The sequence below is a fragment of the Podarcis filfolensis genome (assembly GCF_964270895.1).
Source record: "Podarcis filfolensis genome assembly, chromosome: 14".
NCBI lineage: Eukaryota > Metazoa > Chordata > Lepidosauria > Squamata > Lacertidae > Podarcis > Podarcis filfolensis.
In genome coordinates, this window is record NC_139616.1 from 3,029,047 (window position 1) to 3,054,034 (window position 24,988).

At 43.0% G+C, this 24,988-nt stretch overlaps 1 protein-coding gene across 1 annotated transcript in view; it reads left to right on the plus strand.

The window, feature by feature from the left end:
- KLF13 (KLF transcription factor 13) overlaps positions 1 to 22,758 on the plus strand; it is a 41,004-nt gene extending 18,246 nt beyond the window's left edge. The window contains exon 2 of the mRNA XM_083587028.1: positions 14,845 to 22,758. Coding sequence (XP_083443154.1) covers positions 14,845 to 15,137 — 293 coding nt within the window. The 3' untranslated portion in view covers positions 15,138 to 22,758. The remainder of the gene's footprint in view (positions 1 to 14,844) is intronic.
- The last annotated feature ends 2,230 nt before the right edge of the window (positions 22,759 to 24,988 follow it).

A 24,988-nucleotide genomic window follows, 5' to 3' on the forward strand; every position in this document is an offset into this window, starting at 1 on the left:
CCCCCTGCTTGAGCCTGCATCCCTAGAAGGGTCCAGTTTTGCCTCTGTATCTAGTCCAACCCCTTGCAATGCAGGACTATCAACTAAAGCATTCATGACAGATGGCCACCCAGCCTCTGAAAACACAATATGTTGCAGCAATGATACATAGAAACATATCTAAAATGCAGCCAAAAAAGGTTGAAAATACAAAATTCCCATATGAATCTGAATCTAGAAAAATTTATTGTAGGGTTGTTACTGATGAGATGTCTGGAATGCATATTATTTCACTGCTTTGTCAAAACCTATTTAGAATCATAGAACGGTAGAGTTGGAGGGGACCCCAAGGGTCATCGAGTCCAGCCCCCTGCATTGCAGGAATCTCAACTAAAGCAACCATGGCAGATGACCATCCAACTTCTGCTTATAAAAAAGGAACTTCTCAGGGCTGGCAGCAGAACAGAACCCTCTGTTTTCTTATGTGCTTCTGCCCCGAAAACATATTTGGTACAAATAATCCTAAGTAACTTAGTCAGTAGGTTTCCCCCAAATGAGGCTTATTCTTTCCTGGAAGATTCAACACCAACCCCCCAAATTGGCAACCTGAGTCACTGAAGTCTCTGGCTCACCATCCAGGCTCTCCAGCAAGGACCACGGGGGAATCAAATCTAGTTTGCACTTAACAGGCATTTTTCAAAATGAAACCCAGAGAACAGCGCATCCATCTTTCTAAATTCACACTTCTATAACTTTTGCAGTGCAGTTTTCCAGCCAAGTGATGTTTACAAAAATGTGTATGTTGGTGAAAATAACATACCAAAATGTGTTATAGTAGGGGTGATTGCTTGCAAACCTGTATGTTTTGTACAAAATTGCATGTAATCAGGAGAAATTCACACCCAGATGCTAAATATGTAAGCAATCAATCAATCAATCAATCAATCTACATTTTATGTGTATATGTGGAGAGCTGAACCTGAAAAAATGAGAAACTGAAATCGAGATTGACAGATTCGCCCATCCCAGCCTGCAGCCCGCTATCAAGCGCTGAAAGGACCCATGTGCTCAGATCTTCTTCTAGTCTTGCCTTCAGGCCTCTCTTCTCAGGATTAAATGGAGAGCAGGCCTTTTGGAGTCTTAACCACACCCTTTGAACACTCTGCTTGTACTTTCTGATCTTTTTAAAAGGAAGAAAAGGTCCCTGATAGTGAGCAGCACATTTGCTATGTTCCCCCATTAGAACACCCCGCCCATTCAAAGCTAGCCTGGAGGGAACAGAGCCATGTCAGTCTTATATCACTAGGGAGTTTTGTGTTACAGAAGGTCTGGTCACGTGATCTGTCTCACTGGCAGCCTGAATTTCTAAAAACATTTTAGCTGCTTGATTTTGTTAATTGCATCACATGGCCTTCTCAAGAAGCTTCATACCACAAAGTCTTAGACAGGAAACAGTAGGTCATTTTGTGTGTCAGATCTCCACCGCTTGACTCATCTCTTGTGTACAGACATTTCAGTAAGTACTGTGTGATCTCTTGGGGAAAAGTTAACTTATCAGAGAGCAAGACTCTTGCTCAAACTTTTTTTTAAAAAATTAAATGTTACTTCTTGCTTAGACTGGAGACTGTGGACTCTGTGTGGTCTGGCAAAGCCAAAACTGCACAGCCTATCCCTGGCATAGAAGAGCAGTTTCCAAACATCCTTCCTGTACAACTGCATCCACAACAGCAGTCCTCCACTTCCAATGACTTCAACAAGGGCTATGCTACAGGCAGTTGGGTTCCAGGACTCAGAGGTCTGCCCATCAAAGTGGCCCAGGAGGGCATCTGGTCCAGCATGGGAAGGGAGCAAGTTCCAGAGCAGCAGACAATGATCCAAGGGTCCAGAGGCAGGTGGATAGTCAAAGCCAAGCCCTTCTCATGTTACTGAGCAGCCCACGGCTTCCTAACAACTCTGGTAATGTTAGAAACGCCAGGCTACACAGGAAAAACTGGTGGTGTGTCCTTCCTCAACAGGGTACTCAAACAACCAAAACAGATTTTGGCTGAAGGAATCAACCCTCAGCAGGAACATAAAATTCAGGGGCATGTTTAGCTGGCCGAGGCATATATATATAAGTGAGTAAATGGACCCCGTTAATAGCTCTGGCCATTAACCATCTCCTTCCTGTTCCTTGTGAAGGGGCAGTTCATCATGGCAACTGTAGCATCACATAACTGTATTGGCAGCTTCTGGGATACAGAGCCTCCGTTCAGGAATAGCCTGCATTTCATGGCATATATCAAAACGCTGCAAGGTTTTCACAGTGCTTTTACAGAAAACAAAGTCTTCCTGAAGCATTTACATTTGATTTCCCACTCGTTCCTCTATTTACTTAAGTCCTAATGATATGCTTGGGACTACACATTTCTGGCCATTTCCCAAGCTATGCTTTTTTCCACACAGCAGAGTTGCAAGGCCTAATAAAGGATGCAAAGGGGAGCATCAACTGAAGCACTGCTAGGGAAGGTATTTTCCGTGTCCTGCCCTGTGCTGTGCAGGGAATCACAGCAGACCCCAGTTTTATAAGCCGCCAAATCTAGAGAGATCAGGGTTTGATGTAAAATGGAGCTTATGAGAAATCCCTCTGGAGACATCTTTAAATACTGCTTTTCACGATTTCTGAAATATTTCCTCCATCTTTATAAAGGCTCGACTAACCTTTTGGTTCTGAGGCCTGAGGAAGCAAGCTAGGGAACTAGAAAGAATTGTGGGGAATTGATTATACAAACTCAACCAATACTTTACACTCAATCTGTGTATTTGGCTTTGACTTGACTGAGCCAGCTGAGAGGGGGGAAAGGTAGTATGACAGCCTGTGAATCTCAGTCTAACCAACTATTCTGCAACTGTTCATGGTCCTCCATTACAATAGGGATGGAGAACCTGTCATCTTCCAGGTATTGTGAGCCTCCAACTCCCATCAGTCCCAGCCAGCATGGCCAATGATTAGGGATGATGGGAATTGTAGTTGAGCAATATTTGGAGGGTTAGAGATCTCCTTCCACTGTCTCAAAATTGCTTGGTTGCTAGGGCTTCAGGTTTTAATCCGTAAATTAATCAACTCAATCTTTAGTTGATTAAACAGGGCATATTTGATTAAGGGTACACATCATTGTTTATTAGACCTGTTTTACTTCTGGTTTGCTGCTGTCCCTAGAGAAATAAAAATGACTATTAAGGGTGTCATTTGCATCTTAAAATAAGTTGTAACTTCTGCTTAGAGAAATGTTAACTCTCACTTTTATTGCAAGAAGGAACCTATATTGGTAACAGTCACACTTATAATTGATCAGCTAAAAGGCAGGTGATAAACCAAGCAGTAATTACTGAATCAAGAAGGGCTCTACTGAAAATCCAAACTCTTTAAAATATTGCTTTCTGGAATGCAGCTCACATTCCTTACCAACAAAGACACTTGTAAATGCATGTGTATCCAGGGGTTACAAAAGCCCAGCTTTTGATTTCAGGAAGAAGCTTTTATAAGGTGAAGGCGATGAGTTTATAATGCCACCCAACAGTAATTGCACTTTGTAAGCCTGAACACAAGTCTAGTGTTGAAATATCAGCCAATGAAACAATTTTTCAAATACTTCATTCCTGGTAGTTGTATGCTGTATTCTAATTGCCTGGGGTTGCTGTAAACTGCCTAATTGCGCCCACCCTCCTCTCCTGTGTTTCTATATTCAGTGGAAAATCAAAGGGAGACCTCCTTTCCTCTCTACTTCCCACATTATAACAGTCATGAACTCATGGTATCAGATCACACCACCTGAGTGTTTGGGCAGAGTCGTATGGGAAATGTGGTCCCTGAGATATCCAATGCTCAGACCATTTAAAATTTAAAAAATCTGAACCAACACATTGAATTTGAACTGGAACCTACTGGGAGCCAGTGGTTTGGAATGGCTGGTACACTGCAGGGCCAAGGAACTTTTCTCTTGAAGAATTCCAGTAATTTCTCAACATCTATGGCAAGAGTGGGGAGCATTTTTTGGCCCAAGTGCTGCATTCCCTCATGGGCGAGACTTCCGGAGGGCCACGTGCAAGTGATGGGCAGGGTCAGAACCACCAGCTGGTACGACAGTGAACGTGACTTTAACCTTTGTAGAGCAGGTTACATTCCAATAATGAAATCAAGAAAACGTCAGGTTAATACACACTTCACTATCCTTTATATTAACAGCTCCATGACTCGTTGCAGCTAGTTGTAAAGCGCTGGAGGAGAGTGTGGAGCTGGTCCAATGTAGTCTGGGGAGGCGGTGCGGCTCAGAGACCATCCTGAAGGCTGGGAGGGCAACATTTGGTCTCTAAGCCTGAGAGTCCCTCTTTCTGATCTGTAGGTCAGTTTTCTCAAAGAACAGCTGGCTATGCCTTGTCTGTATCATTCTGCACTGCAAACGAGAGCTTGCAATTGGATGTTTCTCCACACCAAAAATAAAATAAAACCCTGCACAGAAAACCAGTTGTCAGGAAGAAAGAATTGTAGCCTACCCTTTTCACTGATAAGGCACTTTTCTGTGTGCAATAATTATTTATTCCCTGCAAATGGAAAGTTCAATCACATGCGCTATGCCTGCAGTCTGCAAGGGAATAATCCAGAAACAGGTTTGCCAACTAACTCCTTTGCATTTCTGAGAACTGGCATCAACAGCTTAATTTCAAGTCTGAAAGGAATCTTCTTTGGTATGGAGCTGTTGAGCAGCAGCTCTGGTGTGCTTTTGTCTTCCCCTGCAGCGTTCTGGTTGGCTCCCAGTCATCTGTATTGTTTTACTAAACAATATGTAGCCTGTAGGCACTTCTGGCTTGGTGTACCCTGCTCATCCCTGCTCTGCTTTTTGGTACATTTACAACTGCTGATCTGGAGGCAAAGCAATCAGTGACAAGTCTGGGCAGTCTGAAAGCAATTAACAGATGGAGCCAGGCCAAAGTCTGAGGCTTTATAGGGCCCAAGGCTCCTGTGTGTCACCTGCTGAAGGATGGAATCATAGAATCATAGAATGGTAAAGTTGGAAGGGAACCCAAGGTTCATCTAGTCCACCCCCTCCAGGATGCATCAGCCCATTTCTGATCCATGACATTCTCACAGGTGTTTGTGTTCAGAGGTCTGCTTTGTTCCATTTTTGCATTAATTCATGAAGGTTTTTTAAATTAAAAAATTCAGAATTCAATGTTAACTGTTAACTATTTAGATACGTTTTTTAACTGTCAGGGCTGTGGGCAGAGGTATGCTAGCAATGTGCTCAGACTGACATGTGTCTTCTGACACCAGGCTGTTTTGAACAAAGCACCCTTTCCCCATCATTTCCCATCACCAGAGTTCCCCCCCTGGTGAGCTTTAAGTGTGCATAACATGGGCTGTGCACTCTGTTGTATGTGTGAGGTTCCCATACTGATAGTGGTGTGTTGTGACTGAGTCATGGGTTCAACCATAATCTGTCATAGTGGTATGGGCAGGCTAGTCTTCCATGCGGAGTAGCTGTTGATTCTTTCCCTCCTCAACACAGCGTGGCCAGGGAGGAGGTCCACCGTCCACCCATGACTCAGCCCTAGTTTTAGCCATCACCAGCTTTTGAGTGTGTGTGTGTGTGTGTGTGTGTTTGGGCAAATATTTCATGGTGTGTCCGGCTTTCCACAAAATCTTTCTACAAAATCTTCAGTGAGTAGATCTTGTACAGGATCATGTTCTGAATTATTCACAGTTTTTCACAAGGACATGGAATGACAGGTTTTTGGAACAATCACCCCTCAAAAAACAACAACACTGAATTATTCAACAGAGGGACACCACTTGGTCAGGGCTAGATCCTTGGCTGCCAATATATTGGATTGTTTATGAGCCTTAATTTTCCCCAGAGATATATACCTTCCCTCCTTCTTTCTCAGAACCTTACTTAAACTGATCTTCTCCAAGCCTTAAAGCTTGCTATGTGCCTAGGTTCACCACATTGATAGTCAGCAGAAAGACTAAAAATATAACCAGACTGGAAACTATATAACCGTCAGCTCTGGGCAGTCCCCCAAGTTTTGGAAATGAGATTATTTTTTTTAGAGTTTTAGAGTGTTGGGGGCGGGGGGGTCAGCTCCGCTGTGTCTTGGAATTTCCAAGGAAGCAACCCCACTTGGTTAACCCAGGTCAAATAGGTTGAGGTCATTTATCTGGCTCAGGAAAATTAAACTTCAGGAGTTACCCAATATGGAAACATCAAATATTTTTTTGGAAATAAACTGATGTCAAGATGACTTTACTTCATGAATATTTTGTAGTGAAGAGGGAGCCAGAAGAAAGAGAGAAAATGAATAATTCAGGCAGGGGAGTGAGGTTTCATTTTTATATTTTTCACGGAAAATGCAGAAGGTCTCTTCTAAGCCATCTTTCCAACATCAAGGTGGCACAGATTTTTTTTTTTAAGCATTGCCAAGACTGTGGTTAAAACTGAGTTCAGGCCATGATGACACATAAGCTGGCATTTGTATGTGTTGGAGACTCTTTGAGCTTTTACAACTCTAAAGAGTTGAGGGGGGAAATAAATGAAATCTGTAAAGGGAATAAATAACTTTCAGGGCTTAAAATAGCTCTGTTTCCGGCTTGTTGGAAGAGGGGTGAGCTCTGGTTTTCTTTTGCGCATTCTGGTAAGAAAGCACCTTTGATACTGTTCAAAGCAGGGGCAGCATAATGCATCAGCTGTCTCATGGATGGTTCCAAGTTTGGCTTGTTGGTCAGTTTGAAGTGCATATATAAAACAGTGGAAGTGGAAATACTTTCCCAGACCACGCCAAGAGTTATTTAAGGATGCTTTGTTTAAAAATACTTGCTGGTTTACTCAGACCACAGTTCCACCCCAATAAACCCTATGTGATTGGTCTATCTTTGAAAATCTCCTCCCTTTTGCCTTCTGGAGAAATAATATTCTAGCTGTTCTTTTAGTGGTCAACAGAATAAACCAAGCCTGACTGATAAATGCTTTTGGCGGTGCCCTGATTCACGTGGTGTGGGAGCTTTGCCCACTTGTGAGGTGTGCAATGGTTTGACTTTCCTCCTCAAATAAGGAGAGACTCTACTAACAAGCCAATTGTGCAGATGGATCCACAAGTGGAGTGCCTGATACCAAAGATGTGGGGCTTATAACTGACTGCCCTGGAAATGTTTTCATTTACACCACCTCGTTTGCAAGGATAACTTCAAGTTGTTGCAACTGCTGCCTGCTTCTCTCACATCACACTCCCAACTCTGACCAGTTACTGGCTTGCACTGGCGGAGCCTTGCAGGCATAAGGTTTACACCAGTGACAGTCTCCTGTCTGTGCAAGGATCTGTTTATTTATTTGTTTGCAAAAATGCATATGCCACCCACTTTAAGAAAAACATTTCTGTGAATGACATAAGATCAGCAATAAAACTACATCCATAAAATAAACACAAAGTATATCACAAATCAGGTGGACATTACTTGGGAAAGGATCATCTCCTGCCCCTGGGAGAGCCTAGGTGAACGGCTGTGTTTTAAGCATGTTTTAAGACGGCTTTGGTGCTTGCCTGATGTCTTCCCAAAGGGCATCCAAAAAGGCAGGCCCCGCTATATTACAGGCCCTGGTCCTAGTGAACATATGACAAACCTCAGGAGCATTTGGCTGAGGACCTAAAGAACTGGAAAGGGTTATACTAGCGAAGGTATTCTCAAAGGTAGCTGGTCCCAAGTTGCTTAGGCCTTTATTTGCCAATAGATAACAAGCTACCACAGGAGAAGGTCTCTGTCCACCCATCCGAATCCCCAGCCATTTCTCTCCTCTCTTCACAGTAGGATTGATACTGATTGTAGAGAAGATCAAGCATTTGTGAAACATCTGCAGAGACTGGCAGTCAACAGGGAATGCTGCCATGCAGTGCTTGCCAATGTTAACGTTCCTGTTCCAGCTTCAAAAAATCTTTCTTTCTTTCTGAGAAGGCATAATAATAACAAAACAAAACAATAACAATTTATTATTTGTACCCTGCCCATCAAACATTAAAAACTTCCTGATACAAGGCTGCCTTCAGATGTCTTATAAAAGTTGTATAGTTATTTATCTCCTTGTCATCTGATGGGAGTGTGTTCCACAGGGCGGGTGTCACTACCGAGAAGGCTCTGTGCAATTTCCTTTGCAACAAACTGCTTGGAAGGCACTGTAGTGCTCCTAAGAGTCCTCGGGAACCCAATATAAATACAACATGTTGGTATGAGTTTGTTATTTATGCTTTGTTTGTTCTTCTGGGCAGAAGTGAAGCTGCCACGTGATGTATGCAAGATTGTAATTTTAACACATTTTTAAATATAGTTTTTATTATGCAGGTTTTGCTTTAATTAGATGCATGCCTTCAAGGATATGCACTGAACTGAAATGCATTTGATTATGAATAATTAGCAAACAGATAAGCCCTAAATTGTAAGTAGGCCCATCTTGCTGCTCTGCTTCCAGTATTTGTTGTCCTTATGACAAGATACTTAAGTTACACCATATACCGGTAATATAAAACAATACAATACAATACATAAAAGTCTAAAATCAGCTGGCACCTCAATGCAGCCTCAAGGCAACTCATGTGAATGTTAGGTAGAAAACACTATTATTTGTTTTATTTTATAAATTTTCTTTATCTCTTGACTGTAAGAAGCCCCCTCCCCCCCCCCCGCTGCCCCAAAGTGGACTACTACAGCTCCCTCCAGCTCCAGCTACTAGGAATGCCCAGCTTTTTATATAAATGTTAACTCATCAGGTGGGGGTTCATGTAAGCGAGCCCCCCCAAAGTGTGAGTGATGGATGGGTGGTGACTCCTGTTTCTATTATAATTTGTATGTGTGACAGGGACTAGAAAGCAGCATCCCTTTCCCTCAATTATCTGGGGAATATGCAAAAGCATAAATCCTCTCCAGATTGGTTCAATGTGTTCGGTCAAATCCTCAGCTTTTGCCAAATCTGATATGGTGTTGCCACAGAAGTGTGGCTTGCAATATCTTTACTGTGCTGCCTTGGCATACAGACACCATTCTCTGGTATCCCTGCTGTAACCCAAAGCTCTTTAATAACACGACAAGGAGTAAGAAGCGCAGTTTGAGCAGGGAGGAAATGCTTACTAGGTTAGCTAAAGGTCTGCCATTCCTCTCTTTGGTTGCCTTCAAAATATTGGATAGAAAGCAATTTTTTACTCCCCCTTTCAGAGTACTGGACAACAAGCATGGTTTTGCAGTTGACAGGGGCAGCTATTTTGCTGCAAAAGGGGGGGGGGGAGCCTGTAGAATTCAGGTTGCTGCAAGAAGACTTTGCCACATTGCTACTTCCCTAATAAATATGAGGCAACGAGTTCCTATAATCTCCATTTCTCTTGATTGCTTTATTTCCTGCCAGGAACAGAAGAGCACTTTGTACAATCTCACCTGCTCAAAAAACCGCATCCCCACCCCTCAACCCCAGTTGAGAGTTTCCATACAGGGTGTTGGTGCAGAGCAAAGTCTCATCATAATTAATACCCTACGGCATGTTTGTTTCTGTGGTGTTTGTGCAAAGCTTTAGGTTTAGGCTAACTTTACAGGCTGTTTTCCACAAGACACCAAAGGATCTTGTAGCAATTCTTAAGTGCATGATAATATCGTACCTGTGCACACCAAGCATGTTCCGTTCCTGTTTCTAGGCTCATTTACATCTGCCAATTAGAGTGCCTAGTAGATACCATGGTTTGAGTGTCCGCTAGACTAGGTGGGGCAGCTAGGGGGTCACAGGGACATGGCCAATGAGAGCTCACAGGGCATGGCCAAGTTGTCTCAGTTCTTTCCCCATCCTCCTCCTTAGTAAAAAGGGAATGGGCACTTTAACCTTTCACTTTCATCAGTACTTAGCACAGAAGTGCCTTACCTTGGTTGAAAAGGGGGTCACTACTGTACAATTTCTAATGTGGGTTCATGCTGCAATAACTGTACATTATTCAAGACTAAGCCCTACTGAATTCCAATATGAGGATTGCTCCCTCATACAGTATGTATGTGCAGGATTGAAGCCTGAACTGGTTGGTCTTAAAGGTGTCACATACGACTGTTAAAAACAGACCCTATAAATTTTGGACCTATGGGAAAAATATAGGTCTCCTCCACTTTATTCATTTCTACATCTTTTGTCCAGAATGTGGGATAAAGTGGAGGGGGGTTAAGGGGACAAGGACTTGGGAGGCCGAGGTCAAAATCAGTGACTTTGTGCTGTTCATGGTCTCTCAGCCTAACCTACTGCACAGGGTTGTTGATGGAGTGGCTATAAATGTAATACTGATAATATAGAAAAATATATAGCAAATATATAAAAAATCAACAATATGAATATGAATTGAAAGCTGTTGCAAAGCAATGATAATGGTTAAGGGAATTCCCCACCCCAGATTACCATTCCAGCTTTAGAAATCACATCCTCCTTGGCAGCACCATTTACTAATCATGGTTGCTATGAAAACACAATCAACCTGATACTTGCTTGGTGCAGTTGATAACATGATCGGAAGCCCCCGCCACCTTTTGTTCTGGCTGAGAAAATCCAGTGCTCCCTTTACAGTCTCTCACACTTTAGCGTGAGCTAATGGAAAAGTTCAGGTGTATCCACTGCCAGGCTACATGTGCACGGCACACAGGGGGGAAGCAAAATGCAGGACGTTTTGCATTCTGCACAGGGTCACAGAAGAAATCAGTTCCCCTCACCCTGGCAGAAGGGAGCAGTGATTTGACAGAATGGAACAGCCTCACATTACCACCTGAAATGAACTTTGGAAGGCTTTCGCTGAAGGCAATTTGACCTGAACCTTTCAAAGGGGCAAGGAGGGTGCATTCTTATGTTTGCATTTTACCAACAAATCAGCGGTAGCTCTGTCAGTCAATTAGAACAGCCAAAATCATAGCAATACAGAGCCATATTCCCCAAATGCCCTGCATTCTTTTGCTTACTATCCAGAAGCCTTCTGCGAACCTTAAATATTTGCTCACTACTTTGTGATTCTGCAGTTGGCTTTAATTAAACCTACTGCACTTCATCTGCTGTTGGATCACTGCCCTATCTTGTCTGGGAAAGGCGAATGTGCCATGCCCAGAGATCTTCATCACGTGCTGGAACAGAGTATGATTTTGCAGAAGGTCTAGTAATGGCCCCTCAGCCACAAGGGGAAAGGGATGAGCCATTGCTGCTGCTGTTGTGAGTGCTGGAAGGAAGAGCGCTCCCTGCTGCAAGGCCCATTTCCACCTGGCCCAGGGGGCGGGGCCCAGACTCACCTGGAACAGCTAAAAGTGGCTCCTGGGAGGCTGAAGGGACATTGCTGGAACAACTCTTGGGTTGGGGAAACTGGCTAAAATGTTTTAAAATGTTTTAAACAGTTCTAATTTTGGTTCCTCTGTTTTGTTTCTGTTGGGTTGGTGTTGGTTAAATGTTTAGTTGGGGTTGGCGGTTATTTTAATTTGGGTATAACTGTAAACTGTTATTGTTATTATTGTTAGTGTCTTCTTTATTGGCTTGCTTGTATAAGGTATTTTGTTTTTTAATGTTTGATGTTTTGTTGTGCTTTTATATATGTTGTAAGCTGCGCAGAGTGGCTGGGGAAAGCCAGCCAGATAGGTGGGGTATAAATTTAAAAATAATTATGATTGGTCCTAGCAGTAATGGCAAGCTTTAAAGCCCTAAACGGCCTCGGTCCTGTACACGAGAAGGAGTGTCTCCACCCCCATCGTTCAGCCCGGACACTGAGATCCAGCGCCGAGGGCCTTCTGGCGGTTCCCTCATTGCGAGAAGTAAGGTTACAGGGAACCAGGCAGAGGGCCTTCTCGGTGGTGGTGCCCTCCCTGTGGAACACCCTCCCACCAGATGTCAAAGCAATAAACAACTATTTTACTTTTAAAAGACAACTGAAGGCAGCCCTCTTTAGGGAAGTTTTTAATGTCTGATGCTGTACTGTTTTTAATATTCAGTTGGAAGCCGCCCAGAGTGGCTGGGGAAACCCAGCCAGATGGGCGGGGTATAAATAATAAATTATTATTATTATTATTCCCTTGGAAGAAACAGGTGATTCAAACAAGAAGGTCAAGTAAGAGTAGCCAAGCTGGTCTTACTAATATTTATTTTTATCTATTCATCTTATGGGTAGGAGAAAACACTGGCAACTTGATGGATATTCTTCTTTCCTACATTAAAGCTTGTTGTACATTCAGCTTCTGTGGTCTGATTTGATTAAAACTGTAGAGTGCTAGTTGAATTAGGGAAAACATGCCTGATATAATTCAAGGGGCAAGTGGGACTGACAACCTCATCACGCCTCCTCATTCATCTCCCTGTCAAAACCCGACGCATGAAGTGCATGAATTACTTCTTCTCCTGTGCAAAAAGCAGCTCAATAGGAAAAGGCAATCTGGCTAAGAAAGAAGAGAGCTAAACAATGGATGTTGAGGGAAAGCCACTGCTGGATGTGATATCATTAGTTGCCGGGAAGCAATGAGACAGGAACGATATCCAGTGAAATTAACAAAAAGCAGGGTTATGGTCTTCATGGAACCCATAATGTATTTCTTTTTTTAAAAAAATCCCCTCATTCACCTGCGAGACTCTGATATGGGATGTAAAATAAGGTTGCTGTTTTTTAAACTTTATTACTAAACTTTGGAATTAATATCTTGGGATCTAATGGTAAAGTTTGGATTGTGAAGCTGTAATGCTTTAGGATGTGGTTCCTGATGAACTACTTTCTCCCCTATGTACCTGCCCACTATGATCACCTACAGAGACCTTCTCTTGCTGTACCCAGACCTGAGAACTTCTGACCCAGGGAGGGTTGCTGGCATTTTGCCACTGTGTTGAGGCCCGCTTGTTAAGCAAGCTCAGAGGCTGAATTTAATTCCTTGCTTATTGCAATTATATGCAGCCTTTCTGGTTTTAAAGTGCTTTTAAAGTGCTTAACAGCTTTTTAAAAGTTTTTTTTTTTTTGTAAGCTTCCTTGAAATGCAGGAGAAATGGCAGGGTCTAAAATATTTTTTTTTGTAGAAAGTGATGAATAAGTGTAACAACAACAACAACAGCTGAGTTTTTTGTATGGGTTCCTTAAAGCAATATGACTAAATAGCACCATAATGTGCATACAGTTGGATGAGCAAAATGGAGAAGTGTTGCTTCCTGTTGAGTAGAAACTTCTACTGAGAGCACGCAGGTGAGGGCTGTTGGGTCTCTGGGTGCAACTCTGCTGGCTCAGAGGGGTTTGCACTGGTTAAGACAAAGCAAGAGACCTCCAGCTTCCCAGGCTATCCCTATACTTTTATCACTACGCTGACCTCCCCCCCCCCCCGCCCCTCTTTAATGTTTATTTAGACTGGTAAGTATAAGGTTCCATCCTCTTTACAACTTCCTGCTCCTCCTCTCACACTTTTTCTGGACCTTGAGGTGAGAGTTAATCTTGGATCTTTCTTTTGAGAGCAAAGGGGGAAGCATGGATTCTTTGCGCCTCCAACTAGATAGTTAGCTAGGACTATAGAATGCTTCGCTATTGAGAATGTAGTTCAGGGGTAGGCAACCTAAGGCCCAGGGGCCGGATGCGGCCCAATCGCCTTCTCAATCTGGCCTACGGAAAGTTCAGGAATCGGCATGTTTTTACATGAATAGAATGTGTCCTTTTATTTAAAATGCATCTCTGAGTTATTTCTGGGGCATAGGAATTCGTTCATTCCCCCCCAAAAAAAATATAGTCCGGCCCCCCACATGGTCTGAGGGATGGTGGACCGGCCCCCTGCTGAAAAAGGTTGCTGACCCCTGATGTAGTTCCATTAGTAAACATAATCTTTCTTACTTTATACCAAGACTCAGTCTGAATACTTTCCAACCAAAGGTGTTTTCCAAGCAAGGATTCATTTAACTAAACTACCGTATTTTTCACCCTATAGAACGCACTTTTCCCCCTCCAAAAATGAAGGGGAAATGTGTGTGCATCCTATGGGGTGAATGCAGGCTTTCGCTGAAGCCTGGAGAGCCCCACCGCCAGCCCCACAAACTCGGGGGACAGCGGGAGGCGCAGCGTGCCTTTCCCACTATCCCCCGACTTGGTTAGAAGGCTGGCGGGGGGGGGGAGCCTCCTCCTCCCCGTCGCCAGCCCTGCAAACTCGGGGGACAGCGGGAGAGGCGCAGCGCGCCTTTCCCGCTGTCCTCCGACTTGGTTAGAAGGCTGGCGGACGGCTTCCCCCTCCTCCAGCCCCACAAGCTCCCAGAGCGATGCCGAAGCTGCGTGCAGCTTTGGCATCGCTCTGGGTTGCGTCCTGGGGGCTGGGGGAGGGGGAAGCTCGGGCTTCCCCCGCCCCGCACCTGGGGGGGAAAAATAATTTTCCCCCCTTTATTTCCCCCCCCCCCAAATCTAGGTGCGTCCTATGGGCCGGTGCTGCTGCATATAAAGTCTGCATCCTAAGCAGGGCTTGGCAGCAATTCCCATGCAGAAAACCCACGAACTCTCTCAGGGACCCAGTGCCTCACCTTTCAATTCCTCTATCCATTTCAGTTTGTCAGGAACCCACTTTCATTATTTTAGCCCCCAGTTTATTGTTATTTTATTCATTTCTGGATTGAAGAATTTTCCATTTCCTTGAGCATTTAATAAAATCTGATTGTCTTGCTGCTGCTGATGCTACGATGCTGGGAAATGTGAATAGGACTAGGCTGCAGCTTTTATTTTGTTATTATTTTAAAATGCTGTAAGCTGCCTGCCTCCAGAGTCTTTCAGGGTAGAAACATTTGAATAAAATAATAATAAAATAAATACGGCTATTTCATAGTCTCTCTTTCTCTCTCTCACCAGGCGAGAGGCCTTTTGAATGCCGCTGGGAAGATTGCAACAAAAAGTTTGCCCGTTCCGATGAGCTGGCGCGGCATTTCCGCACTCACACCGGAGAGAAAAAGTTTGGCTGCCCTCTCTGCGAGAAGCGATTCATGCGCAGTGACCACTTGACGAAGCACGCCCGCCGCCACAGCAATTTCCACCCCAGCATGCTCAAGAGGAGGAGCGGCAGCAGCTCCCGGACAGGATCGGTCAGTGACTATAGCCGTTCAGACGCATCTAGTCCCACCATCAGTCCTTCCAGCTCCCCGTAGACCTGCCTGCACTGGACGCCAGCACTTTGCTCTTATCATTTTATAGATATCATTTTTGGAGTTTTATTTGCCTTGCACATTTTGCTTATTCCCCCCCCCCCAATCTTTTTTTCTTTCTTTTTTATACATCGTTTCTCCAGCAGATTATCTCTGGCACAATGGAACTAACATTGATGAGCCTCTTCTCCATCTTCTGCCAGCAATTTTTCTTCCTGGTCAAGATTTTCAGTTATTTTGTCTGCCAGGCTTCACTCTTCAGAGCCTTAAGAAGATGCTCCTGTTAATTGTTTTTAAATATATCTATATGTGTGTATATTTTTTAAAAAATACCTTTGCTCAGGTGTCAAAGCAAATTTTATAAAAAAGAGGTTACAAAAGAGGAATGCCTAACTGAACTGGATTGACTTTCCACCACTCCACCACCTCCTCTCAACTTTCTCAGGGATAAGTATTTATGTAACACAGTAAGTACAATGAAGACACATTCTCTGCAGCCTCAGCGGGCAAACAGATCTGCACTCAAAATGAGTGGGGCCGAGTTCTTCCACTCACCGAGGAGGAAACCAGCGCTGGACTTCGCACTCAAATGGTTTGGTTTCACATTTGCTATGGATACGTTTGGGGAATCAGGACCATCTATGGCATGCCCCTGGATGACTTCATTAAATCCCTCTCCCTGCCCCCGCCCCGTCAATGTCATTTCATACCGAGGTGATTTTACCACATCAACTTCCTGCTGCAGAAACCTTGTCTATAAAGTTCGATACAGTCCTACCTACCCCATGGGGGCGGGTTGAGGGGATTTTTTTAAAAACTAACAAACTCGATGCCTTTATCATTCCCACCCACCCCCAAATATAGGGAAATGTATTTACACTGGGGAACAATGCATTTAAGTTCAAAATGGTTTGTGGTTTTGAGGCATTAGGGATTTGTTTTCCAGGGTTCTCCTGTAAAACACCCTATGAAATAAGTGAGGCTTCTGCAGAAGAACTTCTCAGAGGCTTGTGAGCCCCACGTTGTCCCTGAGCTTGTCTGTGTTGCTTGCTCATCTGTCATGTGGCCACCAAACATAGGTGCCTAGACTGTATCAACTTGAACTATTTTATCTTATGCAGGGGTGGGGGTGGGGGTGGGGAGCAACATTGGGAAACTGTTTATATAAAGTTTCATCAAAGCTTTACCCAGGTACTTGTTATAAAGACCCTTGGTTTTACATTGCTTCAAAGCAGAGACTTCCATAGAACACTGCACTGTAGCTATTTGGTCAGTAAGTAACAATTGAAACCAAGTAGTAGTAATCAGAAAATGGTCTCTTATTAGGAAAGGGTAAAAAGAGAGAGCAGAACTTGCATCTAGAAAGTGTTACAAACATGGTGTGTTAGCTCAACAGCACTCCGTATTTTTCCTACACTCGCATCCCATGGGTGTATGGTTTGACTGGGCATAGATAAGAGAAGCCCTCTCCCAGCCAGCTAGTCCAGGGTTCCCAGATGGACGCCCCACTCTCTCGGCTACCACCGTGGAGAACCATCTGCCACGTTACTTGCCTAATATCTGTAAGAAAATCTCTCTCAGTCACAGCTGGAGGGGCCAGCGGGCCACAACCTGAAGTGCCTGGGTGGGAGATTTGTGGCCATTTCAAAAATAGGCACCTCACCCCAGCAAGAGAGATTTGTGTGCATAAAGAGCCTTCCACCTGCATTACTGGAGTGGAGGCACATCTTGCTAAAGCTGTTTTGGTGCACATATCTATCTTGGGTCACCTATTGTTAAACACTTACAGTTGGGTCAGGTTCTAGATTTATAAATGCAAACTTTTTTAAACCAGCAATTGGCCTATGCATTGCAAAGTGCGTAGACCTCATTACTGCCGGCTTGGTTGGTTCTGAAGCTGTATATTAAACATTCAGGGTTTTTTCTTTGTAATTTTCCATTATTATTATTATTATTATTATTATTATTATTATTTTACTGTAAATGATGAATGCAGTTGATTGTAGCACACCAAAACAAACTCCACAACCCCAAACTGCTGTTTACAATAAGTATATCTACATTCCAAATGTGTCCTGCTTTCCAGTAATTCCATTTTGCCACCGCTTTAACAAAAAAACCCCCAAAACAAGAACATCGTTTCTAGGTACATACGAAGATTGCTCTAAGTACAAGGTTCTCTCTCTAATGAACAGTCACCTACAAAAAAACACAGGGCAAAATTTAGATATTTCTGTATTTTATGGCACTAGTTTCAAAGTTCACATTTTCATTAACATTTCCAACTTCATTCAGCTATAAACCGCGCTAGACAAGGCTTCTGGTGTGGATTTATAACTACAGGCAGGAGCAACGGATCAATTTGGCTACTATTATGTGCAAAATCTTGCTTCTTTTGTATAATGAGTTGCATTACCTCTATAGCTTTGCAGGGACTGGCCAAGTAAAGCTACTCAGATATAGGAAATTCACATTTCAGATAATTTTCATCGGTAAGACTGGGGGTAGGTATTGGGAAATATCCAGCACAACTAAGAAGGAACATAAATTACCTATAAAAAGGCACACACACTAGGAATATAGCTAGCCAGCAACAGAGATTGGTTTTTCAATAGGTAGGAGAAAGTATTTATTTTCATAGTTGGTAGGATATGAAGGACTGCAAAATCTAATCTAACCATATCACCTGTTAATAAAAACCACTTAAAAGAGCATTATTATTTCTCACAGAGAAGAACCTCTCTCTTTCCTTTGACGAGCAGTGTGAAATTGCAATAATAAAAGGTACTATGCACTAGTAAATTTCCTTTGAATCATGGCCAACGCACAAGTAAGCTGAGCTGATGCTTAGAGTGGCAATATTTTGAAGGGTGCAGAATGAAGCTGCATGTGATCCGTGGAAGATGCAATGCTTGATCCAAGAGTTATACCAAAGAGTTAAAGCTGGTGCAGGTGATCTGGTCGTGGAGTATTGCCAGCCTCGCATCAGTTATTTGAGTAGGAGTGCTTATGCTAGGGGACACAATGGGGTCCATCTAATCCAATATGACTCTCCTTGGTCTTTTCCATCTCTGATAACCTGAGATGCCAGGGACTGAATCTGGCATCCTTTGCACATGCAAAGTGTGTGTTCCTCCATTGAGCTTTGCAGCCTCTTCATGAGAATTGCTTAGATAAGTAGAAAAATACAGGCAACTCTCTTAAACCTAATCTCAGTGTAGCCTACAAGTACATATGGGTCAGGACTGTCACCTAGATATGTAAACAAAAGGGAAAGTGTTGCATATATATTTGGGATAATTTCTAATTTGGGATTTGGAGGGTTCATGCAGATTGCTTCTGACATTCTTTTGAGATACTTAAAAAACCATTTCCGTTCTTTACAGTTTCATAAATAATAGTAAACATACACCAAAACACTCAGGGTTTCTCTGGTGACAGAGAGGACACAAAACCTCATTTCAGCGCTGCTGGCAACTGCTTGGCTATTCGTGTAACTTGCATCTAGTTTGCTCATACCAGCAAGACATGAGGGCAGATGCAGTTTCCTCCTTCATGTATGTGTGTGTTTTCTTTTTATCTCAAAACATTGGATTATATGTAGTTATCTGTAAAGTTATCAAGACCTCCTGAGCAACACCCCCCCAAGCATTAATATTCCCAGGCTTTTCAGCTCCATGCTCAATAGCACATTTTGCAAAAAGAAAAGAAAACTTGCTGTGTATTGGTGTCATGTGCAGATGCATAACTGACCCAAGAGATGAATGAATCCATTTCTGCACTCGGGAGAGTGTATTGTCAGGTTACCCTTTTGTCCTTGTGTAAGGAGAAACAGGTAGATTTTGTTCATTTTACATCAGCAACCTCATGGCAGCAGGTGTTGGCACAGTCAGAGTGATCTGCAGTATTGTAATGCAGCCCAATAAGCGATATAGAGATGCTTCCACAGAGCATGTAAGTGCTTGGAACAGATAAATTCAGATAAATATTAGGAAGTGGTAGAGACTCTTTGGTGGGGTGGGGAACCATCTTCCATCTTAGATATTACTGAACTACAACTCCCATCAGCCCCAGCAGGCAGGGCTGATGGTCAGGGTGATGGGAGTTGTGGCTCAGCAACATCTAGAGGTCCAAAGGTTCCCTCTGGACTGTGCTAAAAAATGAACAGTCCTTCTAATAATAAATCCCACCCACCCCCACTCAAAATCCCTGGTGGATCTGCTGCTTTATTTGAATCTGAATCTGAATCTAACCAATGGCAACAATTGAGGCTGGTTTATGCTGGGCTTTATGATAACCTGGTTCCAGCTGCCTGACTAGACAAAGGTGACTGGAAAATACTTGTCTACACAAATAGTAGGTCAGGTGGTGAAGGGTTGAGAGGGTCATAGGCGAAATGTCCCCTGGTGGGCCCCTTTCTGACAGGCACTCCAAGCTGTGCCAGGTAGACAGGTCTAGCCAGCCTTTCCCTTTCCCCACAAAAGGCATTCCATAGCCCTAAATGTTAGGGCTATTATCTCAAGCTAATCTAGTTTTGTGTGAGAGGGGAAGATTTGTTAAGATTACTGGAGTCTTACTGGATCATGCCAATACCTAGTATCTAGTCCATTGTTCTGTTCTCACAGGGACCACCCTGATACCTAAAGAGGACAGGAACACCGGGAGAACTGCACAAACAGTCACCCACCCCAAACCTGCAATCTGAAGGGGCTGAAATGGTAGAGTTTTAAAGAAGCCAGCTGTTGGCTGCTACCATGAAGAACAGAATATGGACATGGATACTGATGCCCAGTTGTATCAGCAGGGCCATTTGTTTGATGGTTCTGATAGTTTTAGGAAGCATAGTGAGTTCCTGGGTCTCCAGCTTCAATTTGTATTGAGCCATGATGGGCCATGACCCTCATATGCATTTCAGAGCATTCAGGGGAATAATTGCCCTGCAAAAACACACTGCAAAGAACCGAGTGCATTTCTCAAAATAAAAGCACATTGTACCTCCTCTTCCATCACAATCCACTTGTTTTGCATTGTGAGCTGCCATACCTCTATAGGCTTGCAGAGACTGGCCAAGAAGCTGGGCTGATGACTAGAGAAACTCTAAGCAGGAGGGCTCTGTGCTACGGGAGGGCCCAATTTCCCCCATCTAGTTTTTGCTTTGTCATTTGTTATTTGGTAGCTGTTTACAATGGTTTCCTGGGAATAGTGTATGGCAATGTATATTTATAAGTGAACACACACCTGTGCCTGATGGCTTTCTGTATTTTACACACATTTTAGTGCAAAACATCATGCCTTCATCTCACAATAACTTTGAGCCCTGCAGCCTTCTGCTGGTTCTTAAAAGCCTTAAACACTTGGTGTGCTTTGTAATATAGGCTAAGTGCAGTGCTTTTTTGGGGGGGGGGGTACGCAGGGGTACGCATACCCCTAAACATTTTGTGAATCTTTGTACTTTTGTCCATTTACTGTATTTATTTCCCCCGATTTGAACTATAAAATTGTGATTTTCTAGAGTCAAAATGAGAGTACCCCTAAACACTTTTTTTAGGAAATAAAGCACTGGCTAAGTGTCATGTTCAGGATCAGTTTCCACAACATGGAACACAAAGGTTCTCACCCACTTTGGGCAATTAGCATTCACACCTAGCTTAATCCAAGCAATAATGATCAGAGTTCTAGAAGTTAAGTCATGTGTGTTAAGCAAGCTTCTTGAAAAAAGTTTTATGTAGCCAAGCATAAGGAAAACAAACAATCGTGTATGACTATAAAGCTTGTTTTCTCATAATCATTTATTTTGCAAATTTAAACAGGCAACTGCATACGCACACTGATTTCCTGATGTGCTATTACTCCCAAGTAGAACTTGAACAATGCAAAAATAAAAATGGGAGTAATCCACTGGGAATTTCTTTGCAGGTTACCATCAGAGGCCAGGATGCACTATCACCCAAACCAAGTCTTTAAGCGCTTCCTGCAAAGCGAGGGCAGTAAAGGTAGTTTGCAATCATGGCTGGATTTTCCACCATGGTGTTGGTAGGAGTTACCTGCCACATGATCAAGTCAAGAAGAAAGGTTCAGTTTAGCCTTGACCTGAAATATTGTCTGTCTAGGTGTAGGGTTGTTTTTGTTTATTTGTTTGACGCATGGGGGTGTTCAAACATGCAACTCCCACTCCTACTTATGGCCTGAAAGTGGTGCAGTCCAGGATATAAGTTTAACCCTTGGTTTGGGTGATGGTATCAACTAGTCACTATTGAACTAAAACAAAGGATCTGCTCTCTTGTGTAGCTCTCCATGACTTGACTTTGGATATATAGGAGGTCTTGCTGGGGCCATGCACCCCTTCTGTTTACCAGGCTGCCTGGCAGAGAGCTGTCTGATAGCCTCCTATATGTTGAGGATAGGAATGTGTTTATTTCTCCCCAGTGAATCCAAATACAGTATATATAGCAATGTTTTTTCCACAATTGAGTGGGAATATCTTCATAACAACTCTGGGTATTTATTTCATTACAATGAATGATGTGCCTGGCCAAAATTTCTGGGCACATATTGCTTTGGAGAAGTGGAACATTCATCTGTGGCTTGGGGCTGGTCTACATATTACTCTAAACACACCAAAGTGCCTATAGGTTATAACCTTTGTCCCTTTATGATCACAACATATTGCACCATCAAGAAGCATATTCTCTTCCACATCATCTGGGGTGCATCACTAACAGCACAGCACCTACTGGGGCTGATGCATTCGGACCAACACCAGCGCCTTCCACAGCGTGGAGAAGCCCCATGTGAAGAGGAAATAGGATGTGGTTACTGGTACAACATGCCATTCAGCTAGGGATGAGCACTTGGCTCTCATTCCTAGGCTTGCCTTTCCCATTGCCTCCTCAGTATTTGTAACCACCCCTTCCCCTGCCCTTTGGTACCACCCTGCACTGTCAAAATGAGATTGTAAGTGGGGATCTGCGAAAATGTTGCCGTGTCTCCTCCACTCCTGACAGGGGTGTTTCTGTCCAGGGCTCTTCCTGGCCTGGAACAGGAGCCTTGCCATGAGATGATGTTTCAGGAAAAACATCACCCTCCAGAAACCTCCCCTTACTAAAAGGCTCAAGCAGCAACACAGAGGTGCTTCTGCATGGTAAATGCAATGTGTAGACCACCTCCAGGTCCTATGTCTGTTGAAGCCACAACTGTGTATACTGCTTTTAGTTACTTGTACATATATACTGAGATCTTTGTGTGATTACAGGAATGAAAGTATGTGAATATCACATGTTTACATACATATCTTCACTTTGAGGGTGAAAAATGGCAGCACTTGCCACCACTTCACTCTCATCCGTTTTCTGAGCAGCACCTCAAAGCTTTCATGGGTCATGTTTTTTGGATTTTTTAAATGAATCACTACATCAAAGTATTGCAGTTGTACAGTCATATGTTGATCTCTACTTGCTCTACTGTAATATTTTTTAAAATGTTATTTTGTACTGCATAGATTTATATATTGTGACAATGTTCCTAATCAACAAACAGAAAAGACAGACAACTAACAAATGTCAAATGTCAACTTGTATGCATGATTAGTGATGTTTGCATTTCTAAATAAAATTAACGATTAAGACGGAAGCATTTCTCCATTTCCTCCAAGATAACATAGAGAGTGTATCTGTACCATAAATCTGTACCTCTTCCAAAAAACCCCAGGGAACTTAAACTTGGGAGACGGGGGGGGGGGGGGCAGATTAGGGATCCACCAGAAACTCTCCTGCACACATTCCACTGAGAGCAATGGGGACTCAACTCGCATCCCTTCCCTTCAATGGGACCTGCGTAGGAGAACTTCCAGATGGATTATGCTGAAACACTAAATCTGGCATTCTTTTCACTGAACATATTAGCATATTTGAACTTTTAGACTACAAACATTTACATTTAAATGTACCTACTAGGAAGTAAATTTCCTTGCGCTCAGTGGGACCTACTTCTGAGTAAAATGCTTAGAGTTGTGTTGCTGGTTGAGATAAAAGCAACATGAAAAGCAAAACCATCTTTTTGAAAGTTGCTTCTCAGGAAATGCATTGGCACAGGCTTTCTCAACTGTCACTGCCCAGATACAATAATGTTAGAGGTTTCCACACCCAAACGCCCACACATAGGACTGCATATACGGTTGGCAGGTAGTTTAATGGGAGTGTCTGCCTTTCCCTCGACTCAACGCTTTATCATTAACTCTGCAGAAACTTGGCCTGCATCCATCTGTGCAGGAGATAATGAATGTGGGGTTGACAATGTAGTGTTCCATAAGGTTAACTGTGCCTCTGGTTTGCAAGGAAACAACCCTGGAGTGTGTCCACCTACAGATCACTGGAGACTAATTAAAGCTACAATAACACAACCTCACAGGAAAGAATAATGGCGCAGAGGAACAGAGACTGAAGCACAATGGAAAAATCAATGTACACTATGCAAAAGGGTTGGCATTGTTTCCCAGCTTTGCACAAAAGGAATCCACCCACTGAATTTTGTTTCTGAACAGCACTCAAGTGTACTAAACACCACCTGACACTATCTATGCTACAAACATTTACCGTACAGTGGTACCTCGGGTTACAGACGCTTCAGGTTACAGACGCTTCAGGATACACACTCCACTAACCCAGAAATAGTGCTTCAGGTTAAGAACCTTGCTTCAGGATAAGAACAGAAATTGTGCTCCGGCGGCACGGCAGCAGCAGGAGGCCCCATTAGCTAAAGTGGTGCTTCAGGTTAAGAACAGTTTCAGGTTAAGTACAGACCTCCGGAACGAATTAAGTACTTAACCCGAGGTATCACTGTACATCAGATTTATACCCATTTAACCACTCTGGTTTCCTTTGAGAAATCATGGGAATTCAGTGGTTAAGTGAGAAGTCTAAGCACTGTTTGTTAGAGCATACTATATCTTCACCCCTCGTGGAACCATCATTCCCAGGATGCCCTGGGGAAAGGATATGAATGCTAATCCCATTTAGTCTTGTAGTGTAGCAGATACTCACTAAAAAAAAAAATGCATCCCCCTGCCTTCAGTAGTAATTGGCAGTAGCCCAACTACTCACTCTCCTACTTTTTATTGGATTTACATTTGTATTTGTTTAAACCTATTTATAACATCATATCATACTCAATATGTCCAGAGTAACCATTTTATATTGGTAACTGTTTTATATTGATTCCAGTACAGAATAAATGGTGCTCTCGCCTATTAAAATGCCTAAATCATTTGAGCTCTTCTCTCCCGTGTTTATAACTGATGATTTTATTAATCAGCATAATGACTCATACCTTCCTTAGCCACTGATCAACTGTAGGATCAGTATCACTTCTCTAAGGCTTGATTACCATCGCTCTTGCAGCTATTAATGTGAGGTACCAAGACATTCATATTTTATCGTGCCATGTATTTCACATATCCAAGAAGCATTCTAATTAGCCTCTTTTGTAGATCACCTAGCAACTCATTCTGATGGGTCCTATTTAGAAGTGGCTGACCACAAATGGACAAAGATTAACTGCTGGTGTTCTCTGTTCATGTGGGGAAAAAGTAAAACCAAATGTTGTATGAAGGGACATGCACACACAAATGTTGTGTGAAGGGACATGTTGTGTGAAGGGGCATGCTTCCTAGCACATGCACCTAATGCAAATAAAACCCAGAGCCAACTTGTACAATTCTTCATGTATTGTGCAATACATATCTTCCATAACATGGAGAATTACATTCTGAATTAGGGAACTTAATAAACTGATCAAAGAAACATAAAGCATTCAGAGGGTTGTGTGAATCAGTGGCAATTTCCTCTTACATTTTCTCT